The following is a 27,420-nucleotide window of genomic DNA, read 5'->3' on the forward strand; positions in this document are numbered from 1 at the left end:
TGCCGCGTGGACAGCGTCTTCCATTATTGCTCCCTCCTCTGCCTCTAGAGGGGGTTTCACCACGTGCGTCAAAGAAAGCTCCTTGGGCATTGCAGAACCACATTTTCCCACTTTTCTGACCTTTAGGATAAGGTCTAGAAGGGGTGGAAAAACGGACTCCTATGGCAGACAGAGTCTTTCCATTTGCTCACACCTGGTAAGCGTTTCCTTCACTTTCAGTCCAAGAAGTGATGAACCATCAAAGGGGGTGTTCACAAAGGATGACTTGTAGGGCTCCGCAAAGGAACATAAGCGCATCCAGGAATGTCTCCTAAGAGCAATTCCTGTACCCGCTGCCCTACTCGTTCCATTAGCTGCATATGAAATTAGAAGCATGGAAGAGTTTATAAGGGAATTTAGGGTAGCAAGCTGGGAGGTTACCTTCTCTGAGACCACCGCAGCTACTGCACCCTGCAGAGTATCTTCCAACTCCTTAAGGAGATCTCTATGTAGTCTAGTGAAATGTGTGAGGTAGTTCAGGGATCAAAAGAGTAAAGGCCGCTGAACTAAACATGCACTTTCTGTATCTGTTCATGGTCCCAGAATCTCTACTAGGGGGATGAACAGATGTGGAGATCTCCGATAACTCCTTTTAGGAGGCCACCACCACCATAGCATCAATGGGTACTCCTTTGGTAAGGAAAGTCTTCTCCTGAGGTAACATTATAAATTTATTAGACCTCCGAGGGACTGGTTCTATGGTATCTGGGGACTCCCATGGCTTTCGAGGGAGAAGATCCATCAACTCATCAAAAGGTGGAATCACCCAAGAGGTGGAGGGTTGAGACCCAAAAGACTTCAGTAGTACTGACTCATCATCAGTAGGGTTAAGGGAGTTCCAGCCACCCCTCGGTTTAAGCATTTCTAAGATATCACCAAAAGAGATATCTTCAGAGGGGGACTGTGGGGACCCTTCTGACTCATCTAAGTCAGTATCTGATGTGATGGATTCCTGTGGGGAATCCAGATGCTTCCTCTTACAAATTCTCTTCCTGGGATCCTCCTCAGTGGGAGCTTCTGGGGATGTACCAGAAAAGCAGCGCTCACCCAATGGGGGGACCTGAGACTCCAGGTCTCTATGCTTTTGAGGGATCAGTGAACCAGAGGCAGACAAAGGAACTTTAGGGGAGGAGATTGCTGGTACTGATGACACGGGTGCCCAAGGCGACAACACTTTCCTCATAGCATCGAAAGCCCCATGGCTCCAATCTGAAGAGACACCTGGATCCGTAGAAACAGGCAGTCACCGGTGCCAAAGCTGAGGGCTCCGAGCCCAGGGTAGGTGCTGAACTCACTTGAGCCAAGGCCCAGAGAAGCAGAGTCAGCACCGAAAGATCGGTACGACTACCTTTTCCAGACCTGACCTGTCTGCTCCTAGACTCTAAAGTAGGTACCGAAGAGGTCAGAGTAGTCGGAACCGAAAGCCCCAGGGGTGTCTGCTCCGGCAGCTCCACAATTGTAGGTTCCGAAAAATCCGGCTCCGAAACTTCGGGTCGAATTAGAGGAGGAACTGAAGAAATGGGTTGGGTCTTAGTCTGTTCCGAAGCCCTAAGGGTCAAACCCGAAAGAATTTTTGCTAGCACCTGTGACTGCAAAAGCCTCTGCACCACTCGATCCACATCCTTATCCAATAGTCTTGAGGACTGGGAAGCAATAGATGAGGTCTCTGACTGCAAAACTGGAGATTTTAAAGAAGGAGATACTGGCTCCATTGCTGGGGACCGGCTCCTACTGACAACAACCACCACCTCCGGTTCCATAGGCTTTGGAGCCGAGGTGGCAGTCTTGCTAGATTTAGAAATCGATGAGCCCTTTTTCGGCGCCTATTCCGAAGACGAACTGGAAGATAAAGTTTTTGCAGACTTAACAGGTTTGTCCTTTTCCAAGGCTTCGTGAAAGGAAGATTTTAATAGACCTCTTGCCATTAGTTTACTCTTACATTCGTGAAGAATGCGAGAACTAAAAGAGTGACAGATGGTACAATTTTCTTGTAGGTGAAGCTCAGCTAAACAGTAAACACAGTTTGTGTGCCCATCTGTGACAGACACCTTTTGTCCACATTTTTGGACATTTCTTGAAACCAGATTTAGCCTTCTCAGACACTGTAAAGCACTCTTATCAGAAGTAATAGCCCCAAAGAAAACAATTTAGGGCTCTAACAATAAAATATAATGTATAACACCACAGCACACAGTCTTTAGTAACAGCAGCAAATGTAGCAAAAATAGTTCCAATAAGACAGGGTCTAATTCTAGACTATGAGAACTACAATAATAACTATAGGAAACACACAATGCTATTCAAAGTAAAATTATACAACCCTAACAAAACCACAGGGTTAAATAAATATACAAGTTCAACTAACAGTATAAAGCGAATTACTACTGCCCTAATAAAAAAACGGGCTTACTAGTTAAAGCAGAAAGGATAGGGAGAAAAGTTGCTTTTTTAATTAAGTAATCCCAAGCATATATAAGTAAGCCTAGAAATAAACAGCCTCAAATGCAGAGAAAAATGCACTCTAGACTAAATATGACTACTAAGAAAGACAAAGTATCTCAAGTACCAAAGTCTAATGTAATAACTAACACTAAGAAAGTTTTTAGAGAGAAAAAATTCAAAAAGGTTTTCACAATACTGGCCAGAGCTGTTCGAAGAACACCCGATCTGTTGCAATGGCAAACAAGATCAGAGGGAAGCACTACTGCATCATGGGATAGGGAGTAGGGCACAAGCTGAAGACCTTGAGCTTTAGCATTTGGCCGAATCGGAGCAGAGGATCGGCTCTGAACTCATCAGTGAGAATGAAGGCGAGATAGAACAACTTCACATGTGAAAGCTTTGAATATTAATACCATCAAAAAATTATCTCAATGCACTGCCACTGTTTAGAATAAAGCAAGTCTTAATAATTCATTACGGGATAATCTTGCATGTTTGCAGTCCGACAGAAATCCAGGGCATAGACAGTACAAGGTTAACTGTAATGGATTCTTCAAATACTTAATGCTAAAAAGACCAAATGTTCTCACCGTGGATGGAAAACATACGTCAATGTTGATGTCACTTGTGTTAAAACCAAATCTGGTTAGGGATGAGCCATATATTCTCAAAGTGCACTCTACAAGGAAAGACAAAGATTAACAACATTTATTTCAAATATTAAAGTTCACTTTGAGGTTATTCAATGTAACAGGAGAGAAAGAAAGAAAAAAACATGCATACTATCCCCAAATACTGAAGCCATGAATCTTAACAATTTTGAGATCAGCAGTGGAAATAATTATCTTACCTTCAAGCTGAAGCATCACAGGTACAAGAATAATTAGCTAGGAAGTACACTAGACAAAATCCCCACAGAAGTCAGCTATCAGAAAATTACTTGTCACATCTTTCCCATGTTTTCATGGTACGAGTATCAACTAGCTTAAATCTTCTACCCCTTTTATTTTGGCACAAAAACTATTTCCTGGTTACTCCCTAAGACCTGGCATTTCTTGCGCAATTACTTTTCACAGGATTCATGAAAAGGGAACTTACCATAAATACCTGGTCTTCATGGCAATCATGCAAGTGTAAAAATAGCTCAGCTTCAGTCAGGCATAACAAACTCAGCAGACTATAAAGCTTTAGGTGCGTCATGCCAGTGGCAGGCAAGCTTTAACTTTTGCTGATTTCAGTATCTGTCCTACAGACATTGCATAATTAACTAAACAGCACATTTCTAGCTAAAATAGTACGACTGTGATTGCATCAGAAGGAAAGGCCCTTAATGACCTAAAACAAGGACAACTACATAGATGTAATCAGACATAATGCATAGGTATTATATGTTCATAAGTGTGTACTAGGCTAATGGTCCTGGGCCTTTACAAACCTAGCCCATAGGATTACCCTGGCATCATGCCACCCGACCTTAGTTCCCAATGCCTCTGTTGATTAAAGACACTAGAGTGATCGCTGGGGTGAATTTTCTATTTCCCTTCCACTCATCAAGATTTCTCTTGAAGACCAGTGAGGTGCTCTGCATGACATGTATGGAAAGTCTATTCCATGATATGGGCAGTCTCTGGGTTATGAACCTGTCCCTCCAGCATGTTCTGTTGATTGCGGTTATGAGGTTGAGGTCTCTGGAGTGTGTGGTGTGGAGGGACTGGGATTTCTTTAGATGTAGCATTTCTAACAGAGCTGGGTCAGACGTGGCTTTGTAAGTCAAGCAGAGATTGCCTCTAAGTAGGCGATATGAGACCAAGAACAGTTGGAGTTTTTTATGTCTGTCCATATAGGACAAATGTTAAGGTCTAGGATCCTCTTTTTGAGGTACTTTTGCGGCCTCTCCAGTTGTTGCAGGTGTTTAGTGAGATACAGTCCAAATGGGGCATTGTACTCAATGATTGGCCTAATGAGGAAGAGTAGAGGGAGGCAATGACCTCCTTCTTCCTGGATGCAAAACCCTTAGTAATGAGGTGTGCCACACAGAAGGACTTTCTGACAACAGTGGCAATGTGGTGGTCAAAGCAGAGATTGCTGTCAACCTGTGTTCGCAGATCTCTCATAACGCCTTCTGTGTTCAGTGGACTACCAATCAATGTGATAATTCATGGGAACTGGGTGTTTCCCAAAGGGGATGACAACACATTTTCTGGCATTCAGCTTAAGGCCATGGTTCTGACACCAGTCGTTGGTCTCAGTGACTTCTTTCTGTAGGATGTCAACATCACTCGGGGAGTTAATAATAGCTCCCAACTTGCAATCGTCTGTGACTTTGTCAGCCAAAGTCCCTTCATGTTGGCTTGGACTTCAGAGAAGTAGATACCAAACAGGAGAGGACCCAGGACCGAACTCTGTGGGACTCCACTCGTGACTGGTCGGCAGTCTGAGTTGGAGTCAGCTACTTTCACACTGTGGGTTTTACCTGTGAGCCAGGTTGCAACCCACCTACTGATATGGGGATTGATGCCTAGCTTAGTGAGTTTTTCTATGATTCCTGTGTGGGGAATGGTATCAATGGCCTTGGCCAGATCAAGGTAGGCTGTTATAAGCCACTTTGCCTTCATCCACAGCTCTGGTGACTGATTCAAAGAAGTTGACCAAGTTGAGCAGGTATGATCTACCCTTCACAAAACCAAACTGTGTGGGATCCAGAGTTTGGAGATTCCCTATATCCCTTGTTTATTAGGTCCATGATGATGCATTCCATTGCTTTGCATATCAGACTTATCAGGCTAATGGGGCGATAGTTCCCAGGATCTGTAGTCACTCCTCCTTTATGGACAGGGATGGCTGTAGCAGTGCACCATTTGGTAGGGACAAAGCCTGAGATGAGGCTGTGATTGAACAGGGCACAGAGGTGAGGTACCAGTTCACTCTGTAGTTCATGTAGAACACAGCCAGGGATATTGTCAGGTCCCATAGAAGCTGTATTCTTGGCCTTAGACAGTGCTGTTTTAACCTGTGCAGCAGTAATACTGGGTGCCTGGTAATCTACTGGTATTGTGACTGGTCCCTTGGGGGGAGGGGTAAAGTTGGCACTGAATCTGTCGGCCAGTAAATTGGAAATATCTGTTGGCTTGGTATAGGAGGTACCATTGTGCAGTAGCTCAGAGCACATCTGGGTATTGTCGTGGAGATTATTTACATAACTATAGAAAGCCTTGTGGTTGTCTTTACTATCTGCTGCAATTCTGTTTTCATAGCTAGCTTTAGAGGATTTGATGAGGGATCTTAACTTTTTGTTGAGGCTGATATGGGAGTTTTTCCAGTCTTGGGACTTCACTTTAACCCACATCAGTTTCCTCCTTCTGTTGTAGAGTTTGTTTATGGCAGAGGACCACCAGATTGGCTTACTTTTTTTGGAGGACAGCGTCTTGGTTCTGTTGGGTATGGCGAGATCCATGCATTTATGTACATGTTCGTACACTGCATTGGTGTATGATTCGGCGGTCATGCAACTGATCTCCATTTGTATGGGTGCCGTGAAGTTAGCCACCTCTGTTTTTAGGAGTGCAAAGTTATCTTTGGAGAAGTTTTTCATGGTGGTTGCCTTTGCGGGGGGGTGGCTGGGAGGGATGTGGATTTCCAAGTTGATTAGTTTGTGGTCGGATCTAACCAGGGAGGAGTTAACTACTGGTGTACAGCAACGGTCGCCCATGTTAGTATCGACCAGGTCAAGGATGTTGCTACCTCTAGTGGAGATAAGAATAAGCTGGTCCAGGGAATTGGAATTAATGAATTCGAGGAAACTGTATTGGAACATGAGTAGTTTTCCCAGTTAATGGAGGGGTAGTGGAAGTCGCCCAGTATGAGAGTGTTAGGTTGGACCCTAATATTCTCCAGGGTGCTTAGGAATGTAGAGTGTGAGCCTTGGGACATGGTTGGGGACCTATAGCAGGCTACGACCTGAATTGCTGTCTTATCCAATGTTAGCTGCACCTGAAGTATCTCAGATGAGTTATGTTGAGCTACTAGTCTGAAGGTGTGAGCATCCTTTATGAATATGAAAACATCACCGCATTTGGAGCCTCGGTCCAAGTTCTGGGGCCAAAAGGTGTGGAATGAATTATAGTCTAATAGTGCAGGGGGTGCTTTCTGCTGCCTTGAACCAGGTCTCTGTTACAGCACAAATGTTGATGTCCTCCATTTTAAGGAGTGCTTCGAGAGAGTGCATTTTGAGATTTAGACTTCTAGCATCGACCCTCAGATTGCATTTGTTTGTAGCTATTACGGTGGTAATTTGGTCTTTGGAACACCACGTAAAAAGGCATTATACGGGTGGCAACAGCCTTGGCCAGTATCCAGAAGCCCAGGGGTGACAAATGCAGGTCACCTCTGGCAAAGCATCGAGGTCTGTCAATCATGTCATCCCGGGCAGACAGATATTGGATCCCCTTAGAATGACACCAGAAACTTAGCCAATTGTTGAAATCAATCATTTTCTGCTTGTACTGTGGTATCATTCTGGTTGATGGTAGGATGCTGTTCAGGGTTAGGGTCATACCCTCCTGGGCTACATAATATAAGAGCTCCTCCATGTCTCTTTTCATGTAGTCCAGGGAGGTACCTCTCAGGTCATTCACACCCACATGTACAGTGACAGAGTCATATTTGTACCTGTTGTTGAGGGACTTGAGTGCGTCCGTTATGTGGCAGATGCACATATATTTCTAGTCTTCTGTTGGGAACTCCCCCCACCACCACCACCACCAAAAAAACAATGATCAAGTTTTATATTGTTTAAATTTTATTATTACTTATATGCTGTTAATCCACTTTGAATGTTTTCACATGGGCTATTGTCTGCAAATGGTCACTACTAATCAGAGCACTACCACAATAAATACAAATAAAAGGATATACCACTTTAATGTTTTACTCCGGAGTCCCAAATTATCCTACATATTGGGAAGAAGATTCAGCCATGTCTGCCGATAACGTGATTTTAGTGTACCTCTTAATTTTAAAATTGTTATGAAAACTGAAGTTGTGGACAACAATAGATCTGTGCTGCCTTCTTTTCATCCGGTTCAACCTCTGGGTTACTGAATCCGACCTTGACAGCTTTTAGAAGTAGTGGGTCACAAGCTTTCCTACCCATAATCCCTCTCTTCCTTCAAAAAACTTCAGATAGAGTTTTCCTACTCATCAATAAACAAAAAGTTTTATCTCATTAAAGGAAAAAAAACAATTATAATCTATACTAGGACATGACCTACAGAAAATGCAACCAACTGAGGCTGTATAATGACAAGGTTCCTGGTTGGGTCCATTCAATGAAAGAGGGGTACCAAGTGAGAAATTTGGTAGGGGGAAGGAGGGAGGGATGCTTAACCAGATGAAGACAACACAGATCTACCTTTACAGTGAGTACATAACTTTTTTAGTTAAAGGACACGGATATAGAGTATCACGGTTATGTACATATACAGAAACTTTTAATAAGGAATTGAATGTGTTACATGATCAGCTGTCTGGTGGGGGCTATTCCCAACATTTGATAAACAAAGGGAAAGATACAGTAACACGTTACAGGAATGATAGATCCAGACCTTGGTACTCAGCAGGTAACAGAACAGAATCAGAGATGGTAGATAAACGTCCTGGTCATGATAGGAAGCCTAGGATTACATTGCGTTACAGTAATAGCATATATGGCGCTTGTGACATTAGACAAAACTGGAAAATCTTAAAGAGTGATGAGGGTTTGAGGGATAAAATAGGTGCTGAGTCTAGTTTCATTTTTAAGTGTCATAGCAATTTAAAGGATTTACTTTGCCATGAAGTAAACAGAATGTACCAACATCTAGCAGGCTAGGTACCTTTCCATGTAAACACTGTAAGGCGTGTCAATATATAAACAGTTACAACTATTTTATACATCCTATCACCCGGAAAAGGTACATTTTTAAATTCTATGCGGATTGCCAAACTGAAAACCTGATTTACTTGGCACAATGCAAGCTCTGCCCAAGTTTGTATGTGGGAAAAACTAATTGCTAATTAAAGACTAGGATTTTAAATCACATTTCTTCTATCAGGTTAAAGGATCAACGTAATGCTCTGTACCAGCATATAGCACTTTTTCCAGATCATTCATTTGCTTTTTTAATGTTACATATTACAAGAATGAATAAAAGAGGGGGAGATGTAGTAAATGCACTGAAGTACAATGGATAATAGAGTTAGCAGCTGATAGTTCACCAGGGCTAAACAGTTCTATTCCTTTAAAACCTGCATTAAAAAAGAGGTGGGTTAAACAATGTTTGTGATTGGCTGATTTGTATTTGAGTAATGTGCTTTTGTTATTTAAAGCCAGTTTTTATGTATGCTTTTTATGCACTTGTCTGAAGAAGGGATTTTACCCAAAAGCGCTAACGTCTGTTTATAATAAATTTCTTGGATTATATTGGCCTGTGTGGACCCTGCTCTTTTTTGCTTGCTGATAACTTTTCAAATTTGATGTTGTCTTTTTTCATCCAATTCAACCTTCAGGATAGATTCCCTAGCTACCACAAAATCCTGGGAGGTATCAAGGAAGGATATTCTTCAGAATGGCGGAGTGAAAAGATGTACAGGATCTTAATTATACATTCAGCTTATAATGGGATATGAATTTGTGAACTGTGGACCAAGTTGCTGCAGCACAAATTTCTTCAACAGGAACTCTACACTTAAAGGCAGAAGTTGCAACAGATGTTGCTGAATGAGCTTTTGGTTTCTTGTTTAAAGAAAGACCCAGTTGTTTTGTAGACCAAAGCTACACAATCTGACAGTGTGACAGAAAAAACACTCTCCTAAAATCTTTAGGCCTGTGGAGATAAAATCTAATTTGCCTGTGAACATCTAATACAGGCAGAGTATACTCTCCTTTGTTAGAAAATTTTGGTAAGAATACTACTAAATTAATGGCTATATTAAGGCTCATTTTGGATGCCACTTTTGGAATAAATGTGGGGATTTCTTCTCAAAGAAACCCTATCCTCAAGGGAGATCAAGTGCTTACAACTCAGAGATCCTTCTCAGCAAAGTAATAGCCACCAGGAAAATAGTCTTCTAAGAAAGATTTTTAAGTCTGCTGTAGTTGCAGGTTCAAATGGACAGTCTGTTAATGCATGACACTTGAAAGTTATGCCCCGTGGATGGACTGGCACCCTTACAGGAAGTCTCAATAAGAAGGTTCCCTTCAGAAAGGCCTTTGAAATTTTTGGTTAAGTTATAGCAGTCTGAGTCCAATATAGAAATAGTCAATAATTGCACCCTAATTGCTGAAAAGCTAGAGTCTTTTTGGAAAAGATCTCACAAGATGTTTAAAATAGAAGGGAGAGGAACTAAAAAGGGACTGATCCCTTACGAGGCAGCCCAGACTGAAAACCTCTTCCTTGTGCTAAGATAAACTTTCTTCATACTCAATTTCTGTGAAGCTAACAAAATACAAACCACCTGAGCAGAAAGCCTGGCATCTCCTGACACTGCTAAAATTGGAGGAATCATGCGGTTAAGACTTCAGTGTCTCTAGGTCCTGGGGAGGCTTCCTGGATGGATGAGTTAAAAGATATGGATGGCAGCCCATCAAGGGAGGACGTACTAGGTGATGCCAGAAGGAGGGGAACCAATCTTGATAGAGACAGATAGGAGCAATGAGGATTACCTTGGCCTTGCACCTTTGTGCTTGATGAATACATTTTGTTATTAGAAGAAAGGCAAAAGGCATATAGGAGAGTGGGGAGCAAACTGTGGGCTAGAGTGTCTCTCGGTGACTGCCACTGCAGAGGGAATAAGGAAAAGTAACTGCTGCACTTGTTTAGGAACAAAGCAAAAAGCCTGCAGCATGGTTGACCCTAGTGGTTGAAGATTTGATTTACCACCACTAGTGGGCGGAATGGATCTGCTCAATTTGTAGTCTAATACACTGGAAGCCCCCAGGATATGCATTGCTATGAAAAAGTGACAGGAAGTTATTGCCCACTGTTACACTCTCATGGCATCCCAGCTAAAAGGATATGAACGGCTTTTTTGTGTAGGAGACTACTGCCATGTTGTCTGCCTGGATGGATATCACATCTTTTGAGAAAGTCCTACAAAGCCTGCAATGCCAGCATAACTGCTCTCATCTCCAAGACACTGATGTGGACACTGGCCTGCATATGCAACCATGAACCTTGGATGGTCTTCCTTTCTAAATGCCCCTCACTCCACCCTTGGGGGAAGCATTCATAGTTACTATGGCGGGGGTGTCTGGAAAAAAGGGCAGACCTTCAAAGAAAGCTGTTAAGGTCAACCACCATCTGATATGAGATCTTCAAATGGGCCTCAGATTAATCTGAGCATGAAGAGGATGCAAAATATGGAACCACTTTACAGAAAGGGTCCACTGAAGAACTCTCATATGGTATCCGCCTATGGAAAGCATTGTTACTGTCAAAAGCCATCAGCCCTAGCAATTGAAGAATAAATCATGTGAGGGGCAGGGGTGTGGGATGTTGGAGAACGTGAAAGACTACCTGATGCAGAGATACAATCCTGGATTCAGGAGGTGGGCTATCTGATTGCTTGTATTCAGGTGGCATCTAATGAACTCTTATATGTTGTGAGGGTGTATATCAGATCTTTGCTTGATTGACTGTGATTCCCAATTCCTGAAGAAGATGGAGCAAGGAGCCCCATTGCTGGAGCAGAAGATCATTGGCTGAGGTGGTGAGGAATCAATTATCTAAATATGGGGACACCTGGAACCCTAGTGTCCTGAATACAAGTGGTTGGCTCCCAGACAAATGGAGAAGTCTCCTGGATTGCCTCGCTACCTTGACATGGCAGTAGGCATCCTGGAGATCTACAGAGCACATCTAGTTGTTCTTCCACCGAAGAGGTAGAATGGACTGAAATGTGACCATTTGGAACTTTGTCCATTTTATAAACTGATTGATATGACTGAGGTCCAAAATTAGTCTTGGGTTACCTGTTTTTTTTAGAACTAAAAAGAACCTGAAATAGACTCCAGATTTTAATTGGTCTGGGGATATCTGCTATACAACTCTTTTTTCCAAAAGCTTCAAGACTAATACTGTTATGGATTCCATCTGATTGGGTGGTATTGTTGAAATTCTTCTTTTCTTCTGACAGGAAACAAAGGGAAAAAATGTATCCTCTGCTGAGTATCCTCATCACCCAAGTATCTACTGTGATGACTTGTCAGATTTGAAGGTGCAAGGGTAAGTGCCCCTGACTGCCTCCAGAGAGCGGCAGTCAGACAATCCTTCAGGAGCGCTGGATAGATTTCTCTTTAAAAGGGTGGCAAAATCCCTGATCCTGTGGTCAACCTCTGGCCCTAGGGCAACGCTCACTGAAGTTGCTCTCCTCTGTCTCAAGAGGACCTGTCTGCAGAAGTGTCTTCACTGAACTCTGAGATTTTCTGAATCACATCTTCTTACCACCCCTTTGGCTCCTGTAAAAGGTTCTCTGTGGGGCAAAGAAGCAGATTCCAATGGCAGAAAAAGTCTTATTATCTTGCTCTCTCTTGATGAGAAAGTTTCCTGAATATTTGATCCAGGGTTGGACCACCAAAAGGAGCAGGAAGGAAGGACATCTTGAGGCCTTCTGCAAAGTCATACGATCACATCCAGGCGTTCAAGTAGATGGTGATGCTAGTTCCTACTGCTACTGCCATACCATCACCTGCATTGGAAAGCAGTCACATGGACACATTTGACATCGACTGTAAGGTAGACAACCGAGACCACTTTTGTTTGGATGCCCATTGGTAGGTTATCTGACAGGGACTTGGTGAGTTCCTTAATTAAGCTCCTCTGAAAACACATCATGTGGGGCCAGATAGTTCAGCACTCTAAGTGTGAAAGTCACTGATGCATTTGTTCATTTATCAAACATTTCCAACACTCTTGATTTCCTATTAGCAGAATGGACAGATATACTCTATTCAGAGACCCCCTTATAAGTGGTTGCCACCACACCCATGGTATCTACTGGGGGACCCTTGCTCCAGTATGCACTGTCCTTTGGTGTGACCAAGGTTCTATCTGGCTTAATAATTATCTCCACTATGTCAGGATCTTTCTAGGCCCACTGAACCACATGGTCTATAAGTGCATCAGCAGGTGATACCAGCCAGGAGGTACAAGAGCCAGTTCCAAAAGCCTCAAGGAAGATAAATGACACCAGGGAGGGTGTATCAGTGAACCTAGTACCTCACTCCTTTATTAATTCCAAAATGTCAGTAAAGGAAATTTTGAGGAGCCAGAATCTCCCTTGTTGTTTTATTAATTCTAAAATGTCACTGAAGGGAATCTTGATGATCCAAGCCTGTGTCTTCAGTGATTGATTCTGGACAGGAATCTAAATGTCTTCTCTTACAAGTCTGTTTTCTGGATTCTGCCTCAAATAGACTTCTGAAAATGGGTCAGAATTAGACCTGGAGCTCATGTGGTAAGCAGCCCTGAGAATGAATGAAGCTGACTGTCCCTTGTTGACCTTGATATGTAGACTCAGACACAATGTCCGAAACAAATTGGGATGGAGCCAGTTAGAATTTGATGATGGAAAAGCAAGCTCCTTCTTGAAAGAGTGCTAAGGAAAAGGGAATATATGTTATGGGTGCTGAGAAAGGGTCAATATTTTCCTTAGATGCCCAAATAGAAAATCTCTTCCACTTACTATTGTAGACCTTTTTGGTGGAAGCTCTCTGACAGGCTAGAACAATGTTGCATACGGAGGGGGCTAGCCTGGACTTTCTTACAATTACTGGAATTGGAGAAACCATGCAATCAGTTTGAGGGCATGGAGATAAGGAATTTAACTCACTGACAGGTGAGATATGAGATTCTGTATGGGATCCAGAATCCAAGGTGGAAATTTAAGGTGAAACCAAAGAAAAGGGAAAGTACAGTTGTGTACACTTACCATAAATGTAGATGTTTGAGTGTATTCACTGTTGCAGTCATTACATTTGGGTAATCTGCTGGCAGGTTGCCCTCAATTGGCCTCAATTCCAAAGTCTTGGGTCCTGCGTCGGTTGCTGTCTTCTCTTCCATGACGTCAGGTCGTCAGGGGTATAAAACATGCAGCCGACGCCATTTTCATTAGTTTTTCTTGCCCCCGATGTCAGGTGCCCCCAAAAAGGTAGCAATATTATATATATATATATATATATATATATATATATATATATATATATACATATATATATATATATACATATATATATGAATACATGCATCAATATAAACCTTACCCTCATCTACAAGCAAATACACCACATAGGTTGTAGAAGATAGTGAAGGAAAAATAAACTTCAGAATGACAGGGGGATGGCAGGAGGGTAACCTGGACTGCAACAGTGAATACACTTGAACATCTACATTTATGGTAAGTGTACACAACTGTACTATGTTCTTCGTGTTTCACTGTTGCAGTCATTACATTTGGGTAGAATCCCAAAGCTATGGTTGGGAGGCTGAAGCTAAAAACATTAGGTGCGGCTATAAGGCCCTGCAGCACTGCAGTGGCAAAGCCTGCCCTGGACTTAGAGTAGAGAGGCAAATGGTAATGCTTTGTAAAGGTGTGAGCAGAACTCCAAGTAGCAGCCTCTAGAATGTCTTTGGTTGGTACTCCTCTGAGAAAGGCTGCTGAAGCAGCTGCAGCTCTGGTGGAATGAGACCTAATGCCCTTGGGCACAGGTTTACCATGGTGTAAATAGCAGAAACGGATGCAGTGGCTTATCCACTTTGAAATTGTCTGCTTTGAAATAGACTTTCCTTCTGATCCTACAGCATATGGCACTAGTAATTGCTCATTTTTTTCTTAGAGCTTTAGTCCTGCTGAAGTAGAATCTTAGCTGTCTGTGTACATCCAAGGAATGCAGAATTCTCTCCCTTTTGTTCTGTGGATTTGGAAAAAAAGTTGGCAGATAAATTGTTTGGTTAAGAGCCACAATGGAAACCACCTTAGGCATAAAAGTAGGATTTGTCCTCAGAGACACCTTGTCCGGGTAAAATATGATAAAAGGCTCTACAGCCATGAGGGCCTGTAGCTCAAACCATTCTTGTTGAAGTAATTGCTAGTCGCACAGCTGTCTTCCATGATAAGAACTTTATATCAGCGGTAGCAGCTGGTTCAAATGGAGGCAGGGTGAGCTTTTCCAACACATAGTTGAGGTCCCATGCAGGTAATGGTGATCTTCTAGGGGGCCTTACATTTTTGGCTCCTCTAAGATACTGCTTTAGTAAAGGATGAGAAAAGATTGGTGGCTCTGTGTTGTAATGAGCCGAAATGGCAGAGGCATGGATTTTGATTGATGAGAAAGATAGGCCTTTGTCAAGCATCTCATTTAAGTATTGTAATATCTGAGGAAAATTTGGTTCTGCTGCATCAGTTCCTTGCGCTTGATTCCTAGCACAGAATCTCTTCCACTTGTTAGCATAAGATTTTCTAGCACTAGGCCTTCTGGCTTCCAAAATGACATCCATCACAGCTTTACTGAGAGGTGTTGTTTGTATGATTACATGATTAGCCATGCTGCCAGGTTTAGAGTCTGTAGTTGGTAGTGCAGGATTTGACTGTTTTGCTGGGACAGTAGTTGTGGTCTTTGAGGCAAGGTCCATGCTGGGTATTGAGACAAGTTCGTTAGGATTGGGTACCAGTATTGGCGGGGCCAGTCCAGGGCAATTAATATCATCTTTGGCTTCTCTTATCGGACTTTTAGGAGGACCTTGGGTAGAAGAGGCAGAGGAGGAAAGGCGTAAACTGATAGGTTTTTCCAACTGAAGGATAGTGCGTCCACTTTCCATGCTTGTCTGTGATAAGTCTTTGTGCAGAATCTTTTCAATTGATAATTTTGAGGAGAGGCAAATAGATCTATGTCTGGGGTCCCCCATTTCTCTGTTATCATGCCGAAGACTTGTGGATTTAGTTTCCACTTGTGAGGATCCATAAGGTTTCTGCTTAAATCGTCTGCTAGAGTGTTTTGTTTTCCTGTCAGGAATTGAGTTTGAAGATGTATTTGGTAGGTCAAAGCTGTGTCCCACAGTGCCATGGCTAATCTGCAAAGGGAGTATGAGTGTGTGCCCCCTTATCTGTTTATATACCAATGACTGTGGTGTTGTCTGTCTTTATCAGTAGTTGTCCTGGATGAAGTAAGTCCTTGAAGGCTGTTAGGGCATTTTGAACAGCTAGCATCTTTTTCTGGTTGATTTGTAGATGCATTTGTTTTGGTGCCCATGTGCCCTGAATGCATCTTCCTGCCATGTGGGCCCCCAGGCATAATCTGATGCATCTGTTGTTAAGGTTTGGCTGGCAGGGGGTAGAGTTAAGGGCCGTCCCATGTTTTGGTGACAGCCCTTTGCCCACCATAGAAACTCCTGTCGCAGGCAGGGAATGAGAGGAATCATTGTTTTCAGACTGTGTGAATGTTGACTCCATAAACTTTTTAGGTACCATTGAAGTTTCCTCATATGCAGTCTTGCATATGGAATTAGTAGGATGCAGGATGCCATGAAGCCCAGAGCCTGCAGGATCTGTCTTGCAAAAGACTGGGTTTTTGTTGCCATCAGTTTGAAGTAAGTAGTCAGTTGCCTTTGTTTGTCTGGTGTAAGGTAAGCCATCTGGGCAGTTGTATTCAAGCTTGCACCCAGGAATGTTATCTTTTGAGGGGGTACCAGTTGTGATTTATTTTCGTTTGTGTGTCCTAGGCATGTTAGAAGCCTTTTCACAAAAGCCAAGTGTCGAAGAAGAGTGTCCTTGTTCTCTGCTTGAATGAGACAGTCATCCAAGTAAGGATATATCTGTATACTTCTTTGTCTGCTAAATGCAATTACTGGTGCCAGGCACTTTGTAAAGACCCTGGGCGCAGTAAATAAGCCAAAGGGCAGTGCAGAGAATTGGTAATGCATTAAGCCAGCCTTGAATCTGAGGTATTTTCTGCACGACTGTCTTATTGGGAGATGTAGGTATGCCTCTTTTAGGTCTAATGTCACCAGCCAAGCATTCTTGCCCAGCATAGGCAGAAGCTGCTGCAAAGTCAGCATTTTGAATTTTGGAATGTCCCGGTATGTGTTCAAAATTGATAAATCCAGTATTGGCCGCCAGACCTTGTCCTTTCTGGGTACCAAGAACAGTCTTGAGTAAAAACCTTGTCATTTATCCTGTTCTGGTACTGTTTGAATGGCCCCCATATCCATGAGGGACATAACCTGTTTCTGTGCCTCTGCCCATTGATTTTTGGGCAGATCTGGCCAACCGTTTGCCATTGGCAGAGTGTGGAAATGGAATCTGTATCCCTGTGATACTATGTTTAGTACCCAGTTGTCCTGGGTTATTAACTGTCAATTTTGAGCAAAAAGTGCTAATTTTCCCCCTAAGGGTGCTGTCAAAAGATAAGTGCTTGGTGTAGGCAGAGGGAAGTCATTGGGACTGTTTTCTGTAGATTTGCGCTTTATCTCCCCCTGATTTGGAGGTAGATGCGCCCCATTGCTTTGACCTGTATGAATCTTGCGCCTGGTATCTAGAACCCTTTGGGTGTCTGGATTTGCCCCTTTGAGCTCTGTCTGACACAGGAAAGGACCAATTTTTTGTAGGCCAGTGTCTACTGAATCTTGGTGGCTGCACTTGTAAGAAGTCTTTAACAGTTTGCATAGACTTAAGCTTCGTCTTCCATTTTCTTTAAAACCTCTTCTGCCTTAATACTAAACAGAGAATCATGCTGTAAAGGTGCATCTAGCAGTTTAGCTTTAACATGATCAGGCAAATTTTGTTCCTTTAACCAGGCATGCCTTCCTAATCACTGATCCAGTAACTGCGGCCCTGAAGGAGGCCTCTAAGGAATCAAAACCACATTGCAAAGTATGCTTTCCAACTTGTTCAGCTGCATGCAATAATTCCTGCAATTCTTTATTTTCTGCACATTCTGAAATCAACATCATTTTCTGTTTCAGCAATCCCATAACATGTTGTTGGTATTTAAGCATATGAAATTGATAGTTTAAGGCCCTGATTGCCAAGGTTGCAGATGTATAAACCTTTTCCTCCATCTGTCTAGTGCCCTTGAATCTCTGTCAGAGAGGGTAGGATTTTTTGCTGTTGAGGCCTTAACTCCCTTTGGACCCTGTGAAATAGTTTCCGGATCAGCAGCAAGGTTTCTAAAGAAAAATTTATGAGAGTCAGGGACCCTTTAATATCTGTCAGGCTTACTGGGAGCCGGAGGTAAGGAGTTAGGGGTCAAGCTTGACTCCGAAAACACATCATCCACAAAGTCTAAAACGGGGAATGGCTAAAGGCTTGTGCTGAGGGAGAAGGAAATCTTTGAGCCTCTTTTTTGATTCTGAGAAGTCTTGACTCTCCCAGTGAAAATGCTCCCTCAAAGTATGCAAGGTTTCTCCAAATGAATAATCCTCTGGAGGAGATGCAGATGGGATAGACTCCTCAGCATCAGAATCATCCTAAGGAGGTACAGATAATTCCTGATCAGAAGAGAAATCAGAAGAAATAGAAAGCTGATCTGAAGACTCATAATCAGTGTCTTGCCTAGGCCTCTTCTCTGGAGGGGGATGGATACCCCTGATCAAGGTAATAAGGTCTTCAGCCATTCTGATCACCTGTTTTTTAGGCATAGAGGCCTGTGCATGTGGCTCATGCATCGTTTTTTTAGTTTTAGAAGTTGCCTTTGTCTTTGGTTTTGCAACTGTCGTTAGTTTGATATATAAATATTGAGGTCTGAATACACCCTCAGAAGCCGGTGCCTGCTCATTGGCTCCAAACCCATCCGAGGGAGATACATCCGTCGGTCCAATACCTTGAGTATCTTGTGGCATGCCGGACTCCACATGGGTGTCGGTAGAGGCCTGCGACTCGAAGGTAGTGGGTAACAGGGGCTGTGAAAGCACCTCACTGAGTACCGGTGAACCGGCGACTGGCTTAGGAGAAGCTTTGTTGTCAGTTTTGGATCTCGTCTGCCTTTCTCTGTCCTTTTCTTTGCATTTTTTTATGTACTCCGGTAGTCAGATTGCTATCTGACAACATTTCTGGGTAGTTAAATCTGTTTCCAAAATACTTTGATGCAAAAATATACCGACGCTTAATAGGCGTTGGTTAAATCTAGCACAAAACCAACAGCCAGGCACGTTGTGATCAGGGCCTAAGCAAGGAATATAGTATAAATGGAAATCCTTATGAGGTATTTGCTTCCCACAAGTAATACAATTATTAACTTTTTCTGATATTGGTAAAAAAGCATGAAAAAAGTTTCCCCAACGGGGTACTTAGCTTTAGTGAAGACTTCGGTTCTGAAACTCAAACTCGAATATTTCAGTAGTCGGCTGACCGGCACTTGCGAAATGCTTCTGCTTCGGGCACCGCACAGCAAGAAAGACTAAAGAAAATGGCGTCGGCTGCATATTTTATACCCCTGACGACCTGACGTCATGGAAGAGAAGACAGCAACCGACGCAGGACCCAAGACTTTGGAATCCAGGCCACCTGAGGGGAACCTGCCAGCAGATTACCCAAATGTAATGACTGCAACAGTGAAACACGAAGAACATCCACACCTGGCGATGCCAGAAAGGGGTAATGAGGATTAAGGAACTCTTCGACCTGATGGCAGCATTCTGTAGAATTTTTGGGATCAATGGTAATGGGGATAAGCATAAAGGAGACCTGGGGGACAATCGCAGACTACAGCATCCCTCGATGACTCCCCCTCTGAGGGGATCATAGCAAAATACTTGTGGCATTTGGCGTTCAGGGGAGAGACAAAGAGGTAGCACCAAGATTGGCATCAATGGCTGAAAATCGTGTTTGGTATTGACTGTTTGAGGGACCACTTGTGAGGGGTCAAAATTGACCTGCTGTGTCTGCCTGCTAGAATGATGGACATCCCTGGAATGTGTGTTGCAATTAGAAAACTGTGTGAAGATTCTGTCCACTCCCAAACTTTCAAGGCCTCCTGGTACAATGGGTAGGAACGGGTTCCTCCTTGTTTGTTGATATATCAGACTACTGACATGTTGTCTGTGTGGATTGCAGCTGTCTCCAGAGGGAGAATGTCCTGGAAGGCTTTCAACACAAGAAGGACTGCTCTCATCTCTAAGACACTGATATGCAATTTGGTCTCTGTGATCGACCACATGCCTTGGACCATCTCCCCTAGAAAGCACCTCCTCTCCTAACCATATCAGGAAGCATTTGTGGTCACTGCGGGTATGGCTGGCTTCCCAGAAGATCATGTGATTCCAACCACCACTGGAAATGGTTCCAGCAAATATGAGATAACTTTATGGGAGCAGACAGAGGATTGTAAATGATAGGCCATTTAACTGCTGTGGTCCACTTGAGAATCCTCATAAAAAAATCTCACCAGAAAAACTAGAACAATTGTGGCTGCCATTGACCCTAGAGCCTATAAAATCAACTTGGCCGGTGGCTGCGGGTGCTGCAGCACATCTTGCACATGTTGTCTGAGAAATAAAATGTCATGTGTTAGCAAGTAAGCCATTTGTGCTCTTGAATCCAACTGGGTCCCTGTGAACTCTAGGCTTTGCACAGGAGTCAATTTTGGATTTGCTAGATTTATCGTGATGCCCAGGTGGTTGAAGATTCTCACTAGATAGTGCCTTGATTGTAGAAGATGTCTTGTTGGTGCAGTCAGGAGCCAATCACCTAGGTATGGAAACACCTGGAATCCTTTTAGCCTTAGGTCAGCAGCTATAACTGTTAGACATCTGGTAAACACCCAGGGGGCTGTGGTGAGTCCAAAGGGCAGTGCCCTGAACTGGTAATGACTGGCTCCCCGCCAAAAGCCCAAATGACTTCTGGAGCCGCTGTTGATTTTGATATAGCACACACCCTGATGATCTACAGAGCACATTCAATTGTCCTTGCTTAACAGTGGCAAAATGGACTGAACCATAACCATTCAGAACTTTGACTTCTTGATGAAATTATTCAGATTGCTGAGATCCAGAAAAGGTTTCAGGTCCCCTGGCTATTTTGGCACCAAAAAGAAGCAAGAATAAGTTCTGAATCCTCTTTGTTTGGTAGAGACCTCTTGCATGGCTCTTTTTTTTTTGTAGAGGTTTTTGAACTTCTTATAAGGTGTACACCCTCTGACTGGGTGGCATGTCAGACAGTCTCCTCCTTGAGCCTGGAGTAGTTAGGGAAAAGGGTATGTAATAGCCTCTGGATATAATGTTTAGCACCCAAGAATTGTTCGTTATAGTTGTCCAGGCATCCAGGTGCAGGGATAGATGACCCCCGCCTGCCTCCAGAGATGGACAGTTGGACAGCACTTCAGGAGTGCTGGAAGGGCCTGTCAGGAAAAGATTCCCTGGACACCTAATTCTGTGGACCACCTCTGCCTCTGGAGTGGTGCCTACCATTGAAACCTCCCCATCTGCCTCTGGAAAGGCAAGAAACTACTTCATAAGAAGGATTAATAGACTGGATTAAACCCTGAGCCAGGCCCAGTAAATTATTCCTGTCCAAAGAAATTTGGGAAGGAGTACATACACATTTAGTTTTCTGTTACTTTTTGACAGGAAAAATGGGGTCAACACTGTTATTAATGGCAGCAGCAACTGCCAAAGGGATGGGCACAACATTCTGACAAAAAGGAAGCTTTCCCTGCTCCCTCTTACAGAAGGAGTGGCTCTCCCTTGCCCAGTGATGAGACCCCAACAGCCACAAAGGACTTGGCTAAGCCCCATTCCATAGTGGTTGTAGATGGTGCTCCAGAGGGATCGGGGGTAAAATTTAACTGCTCTGAAGTACAACCAATGGCCACAGCAGAGTCACCCACCTGCAGCTGAGGCATATTGCTAGCCTGCTATAACTGCAAAGGCTGTTTTACTTTTTCTTTTTGTGGCTAGAAGAAGGACCAGCTGTTGGACTGACAGTTTTGTTCCATGGTCAAGCCAGAAATGGTGTCTCTGTCTCAAGGAAAGCAAGAGGCATGAGATGATAACAATTTAAAGTCTTTAAAAGTCAATTTTTTTTCACAGATCTTAGACAGATCCTATGTCCTAGCTCAAAAGAGCCTACTCCTTGGTTACAACCATTTGCTCCCACAACATTTCTGACAATATTGCACTGCAGAGAATTTTTAAAGTCTGTCAACTCGTTGCACTCCCAAAAAAATGTTCCCATTTACCTCTCTCTTTTCCATCACATCCCCAACATTTGCTCTTTGCCAAGGAAATAAATTATCTGAAGTCTTCTTGGGGTATAGAAATACCTATGCAAATACTTCCTCCCATTGTTCCTGTATAAACGGACTTCCCATACTCTTCTCTCAGTCTTTTCTAACCTCTTCCAATTGATTCTTATAGTGATCGTGGAATATTTTACATGCCCTACTAATTATCTGTTTTTTTATAGCAACTTCTGTACTGGACTCAAGTAACTCCACCAGAGCTGGTCTTTCACTTAGCACTCCTCTACCCCTTTCTCATTGCCTGTACTCTTGATATCAAACCTTGGTAGGGTGAGGGTAAGCAGTCTCTAAACTTCTGCTTAGCCTCATCTCACTTTATGACCTTTCAGTCTCCAGTTATTTGCTCCCAATATCTATCTTGGCTCCTTTGCTATTTTTCTCTAATAAATTCTTGCCCTCTCTTGTCTATTTTCCTCTACTTGTAATCATTCCTATTGGCAGAATCTGTTTTCTCCTTTTTCCATTCCCTTATTGGCTCAGTTCTTAGAATACATTCTGCAACTTCATGAATATAACATTCTATATGGTTGCTATTCTCCTTACGGAGCATCTAAAATCCTGTTTTTTCCTTATTTCTTGATCCCCCCAATCATCATACTTTTCTTCTTTGATGTATACCTTTCATCTTGCGTTATGTATATGACTCATAATTGCATAAATACAAAACATAGGTTGATCCTAATTAATAAATATGTACAATTATTTTTATTTATTTATTTATTTTACATTTGTTAACCGGGTTAGTCTGGCTGAGTTTTTGGCTCATTTTCAGAAGAGACTCGGGGAGAAAAGCTCCTCATGACTAGAAAACAATTTATTAAATTTTAGTAACATAGCAGTAACAATCAGCTACAGGATCATACAAGCAGAGACCTGGAGAGAAAAAAAGCTCCTCAGTCAATTCAATTATACAGAGCATTAACAACTGGCAGACAAGTATGCGAGTTGTTACAAACAAGGTTTTAAACAATTTGCAGAAAAAATGTGACTAGTTACAATATTATTTAAACTGCTTCGAGCAAAATGAGTTAATAGGCAGATGCTTATTTAAAGTGGGTAGGATCTAGTTGTATAGGAGTTTGGAAACAAGAAAGGAAAGTAATAATGGCTAGTAGGAGATGTAGAGGAGGTAAAGTATAGGAGACAGACTAGACAGGTAGGTTGTTTTGAGACTGTAAGAATCAAGAGTGGTTGGAGATAGAGGAAGGGAAGAGGCAGGGGAACAGTGTTAGAGATACATTAAGAGTGAGGTAGTGAAATAGGTGAAAGGATGGTGGTTTCAGAGTGGTTGGCTACAGTGGCAAGACCACTTTGTTTTTAGGTATTTCCTTGTGCCTAATTTGAAACTTTTGCTATGCTGGAGGGATTTTATTTCCAATGGGAGTTGGTTCCAGGATGTATCTGGGTTATAGTTATAGAGAAGGCAGCCTATTTTGGTTTTGGGTTTGTAGATGTCTAATAATTCTTGATTTGAGCTGCAGGGGAATATTCAGATATGATAGTTGAGAGGCTGGGGCAGAAGGAGGGAAGATAGAGGTAGAGTGGATGATTTGTAGTTGGTATAGTTGGAGCAGCTGAGGGAATTCTAGCCAGTCTAGTTGCTGTAGTGCTAAGCAGTGGTGTGACTTGTAGGTTTTGTTAGCTGCAAATCTGGCGATCTTATTATACGTAGTTTCAAGCTTGGAAATAAGTGTAGAATTTAGGTTTGTGAATATGTGGCAACTGTACAGGAGTGTTGGGAGTAATAAAGCCTGGTAGAGAGTTATTCGGGTAGTGTTAGTTAAGGATTTATTGCTGCAGAAAAGGTGTCCAAGTTTCTGATGAGTTCTTTTTATCGAATTAGTAATATGGAGATCAAACTTAAGCTGATCATCTGTTGTAACATCTAGCAATTTAGTACTAGATTCAGCTGAGATGATAGTGTTGTTGCAGGATAAGATGGTAAATGTACTTTTGAGTGTGGTGATGTTTTTAGGGATTAAGAGTAGGAGCTTATTTTTTTTTTATTTTTATTAAGTACTAGTTTGTTATCACTAAGCCAAGTCTCAATGGTGTGGAAGGATGCCTGGGTAGTTGAGTGGAGGTCAGTTGGATTATCAGCAATGGTTATAACACGAGTCATCAGCATATTGCACAAGAGATGACTGGGGACAAGAGGAGTAGAGCAAGTTGGTGAAAATATTAGAGAGTAGTGGTCCAAGTATGGACCCTTGGAGGACTCCCATTTGTACAGTGAGAGGGGAGGATAGTGCAGAGAGCTATTTAACCGATTGCTGGCAGGTAGAGAGATAGCTGGAGAACCAGGAGATAGTAGGGGGAGAGAAATGTAAGTTAGTGAGTTTATCTAGAAGGAGTGGGTTAGAGACAGTATCAAAAGCTTTAGAAAGGTCAAGGAATAGAAATGAGACAAGTTTATTGTTATCACGAGCTAGGGAGACTATGTTGATGAATGATATGAGTGCAGTAGTTGTACTATGCTTGGAACAGAAACCATGCTGTGTGGGTGTGAGAAGGTTTTCCTGGTGAACGTAATGCTTTACCTGCTTGTGAATGCATTTCCCTAGGATTTTTGAGAGTGGCAAGAGTATGGCAATCGGTCAGAAGTTGGATATGTCTGAGGAGTTGCCCCCTTTGTAAATGGGTAGAGTAAAGAAATTCTTCCATACCGTGGGGACATAGGCTTCAGAAATGGATTGGTTGACTAAGATGGATACAGGATAGGCAAGAGGTTCAGAGGCAATCTGCAGGAAGTAAGAGGGTAGCTTGTCAACAGATGGGGAGCAAGGCTTAAGTTTAGAGAGTAATGACTTTACATATTTAGTTGATACTGCTTTTAGAGAGAAGGAGTTAGGAGGGTTTGGAAGAGGTATAGAGTTTGTGGGAGTGCTAGTGTTGTTTCTGGGGGGGATTTATTATGGAGGTTATTGAGTTTATAAAATGATTGTTAAATTTGTTGGTTATGTCTTCAGGTGTTGAATTGGGACATGGGTTAGGAGAGGAAGGGTTTCCTGGATGAACAGTCTGTTTAATAGCGCTCCAGAACTTCTTTGGGTCTGATTTAAGAGTAGAGGGAGGATTGGCATAGAAGTTTATTTTGTCATAATGGATGATTTTTTTTTATTTTATTTCTGAGTTCTTTATATTTCTGAAGAAGAGAAGGGATCCTAGTTTTAGTCCACATTTTCCAAATCCTATCCCAGTCTTTCATAAGGGTTCTGGTAGATTTAGTGAGCCAGGGAGCAGTATTATATTTGATTCTAATCATGTGAAGAGGAGCAAGGGAGCTAAGAATGTTTAGGAATGTAGTGTTGAAGGAGTGGACAGCTTCATCTAAAGGAAGAGTGGTGAGGCAAGACCAATTAATTTTGGAGAGTTGGTGAATAAAGGAGTTAGGACAGAAATGATAAAGTGAGCGGGTGGTAATAAATTTGTTAGGTTTGGTAAGGTGGGGATCATGTCTGGTAACTGTTATAGGGCAGTGGTCGCTGAAGGCATTTGGAAGGGTTTGGGAGTTATGATAGTTTTGAGGGTGGGAGACCAATATCCAGTCAAGAAGAGAGCTAGGTAGGTGAGATTTATTAATGTAGGTTGGGATTGAGATTAGCTGCTCAAACCCATGTAGGGTTATACAGGAAGTAGCGCTGGGAGCTTGTATTGTAAGCCAATCAATATTTACATCTCCCAGTATAATTATTTCATTGTGGATGGTATGTGAGATATGATGTTCTCAAGTATGTTAATATTATCACCAGGGGGAATATAGATTGCTGCGACAGTTATGGTGTTGAAACTGTTAAGTTTGAAGTTGGTCATTAGGAGTTCAGCTGGTGAGAAGGAGGGTAAGTCTAGTGTGGGACTGATTTGGGAGAGACAATTGGAGTAGAGTATGGAGACTCCTCCTCCTTTTCTTTTAGGCTGATCTAATCGAAGGATATTATAGCCAGCCAATTAGACATTACAATCTACATTTTCAAGAGAAAAGTGAGGAATGAGAGAGAGATAAATGATCTACTGCAAAGCAATCATCCAATATATTTGTTTCTCAACAATTTAAAAAAACTATTTAAATAAAAATGTATTAAAAAAATTTAACATCAATCATTGGCAAATGTTTTGAAGGATGTTTGACCATGCTACTAAAAGTTAAGGTGTATACCACTGAGACAAACAAACAAATATGGTTTTATTAAGGTTAGGTCTACCATTGCTAGTTTGGTCAACTTTTACAAACCAATGAGTGATGCATTGCATCTAGGAATCATTGTGATCATTATACATCTTGATCTCACTGAAAAAGTAAATCCACATAGTGTAAGGTGGTTCTATCACTGGTTATCCAAGATAGTTTCTATAATGCATCAAAATGACTTCCTACTATTGTAGGATCTTCAAATGTCTCTGTATTAGGTTCAGTTGTGTTCAGTATAGTTTTTTTTTTCAATTCCATTTCATAGTACACACCCTTTGTATCTCAATATGATGACAACATGAAGACAGATGCTGTAAACCAGCTTCATAGCACACAGAAATAAAGCCCTTACTATAATCCAGATAACTAGAGTCTGGGTAGTAGCTTGGATGCCTACTGGAGATGGCAGGAAGAGGGAAGGAATAACAAGGCTAAGCCTGCTTACCTTTCCCACAGGGAAGGAATAGGGAAGACATTCATGTAGAGCTAGATCACTCATCTAGCTCTGGTGGAGGTCACAGCAGGAAACAGCAGCTGGGTTAAGTGAGTGGCCTTGGACATGACCATCTCCAGTAACCAAGCCTCAGTGCTCTCCTCAGCTTACAAAATGAATCTAGCACACCAGTGTCAGGGTCACAACTTATCTATGTCTGCTTCTGCAAGTAGCAAGGGTGGCTTCCAGGCTTATTCACCTACTGCAGACACCCCACTGCCATCAGTCTAAAGGAAGAGATTGGTGACCCCAGCCCAGAGGGGATGTATACCAATGGGAACTGCTGAATGTCATACCCACAGACTGGGGGTATGTTAAGGGTTAGGAGAGCCATATTGCAACAGAGGCATGTGTAACACTTATCCATGCCTGCAGTGATAAAAAAGAAAAGGATACGCTGTGTAATCTCTTTGCATATGGATATGGATATGTATATCAAAATACTTAAATACTATAGACAGCAGGTTAAAACAAAAACTGGGATTAAAACTGATCTCACACTCCAGAGCATAAAACGTTTAGCACAACAGCTCAGGCAACAGAAAGTAGAAAAGGTTGTCACCAAGCTTAGGAAGCCTGTAACGAAGAAGATAACAAAAGATCCTGTAGAGGTACCAGAAATATTTAGAAAAAAATCTGTATAAAGTAGAAATATATGGAAATCAAAAAACGATACAAATGGAAATGTTTATGGAAGAATTAAATATTTGCCAAGGTTAGAGATAGAGAAGGCTCAATTACTAACAGCTAGGATAGGAGGAGATGAGATTAAAAATGGTGATGTATAACCAAACTACAGGAAAGTCCTCAGGAGTAGATGGTATTCCTGTGAAAGTTTGGAAGCTAGGAGAGGAAAAAATGATAAAGATCTGGAAGGTTTTGTTTAACAGTACTTTAAGAGGAGAACCACCAACATTCTGGAAGAAAGCGGTGGGTGATGGCTGTAATACCTAAAAATGGTAAAGCCCAAGCAGATCCAGCTTCATA

General features: G+C 42.3%; 1 protein-coding gene across 1 annotated transcript in view; it reads right to left on the reverse strand.

Annotated features, from left to right (window-relative positions):
- Window positions 1-27,420, reverse strand: part of TUT4 (terminal uridylyl transferase 4) — a 3,240,181-nt gene that overhangs the window by 3,071,246 nt on the left and 141,515 nt on the right. Inside the window, exon 4 of the mRNA XM_044086854.1 lies at window positions 3,072-3,160. Coding sequence (XP_043942789.1) covers window positions 3,072-3,160 — 89 coding nt within the window. The remainder of the gene's footprint in view (window positions 1-3,071; window positions 3,161-27,420) is intronic.

This window comes from Protopterus annectens, chromosome 10.part0 (assembly GCF_019279795.1).
Source record: "Protopterus annectens isolate FY-2018-M chromosome 10.part0, PAN1.0, whole genome shotgun sequence".
Lineage (NCBI taxonomy): Eukaryota > Metazoa > Chordata > Ceratodontiformes > Protopteridae > Protopterus > Protopterus annectens.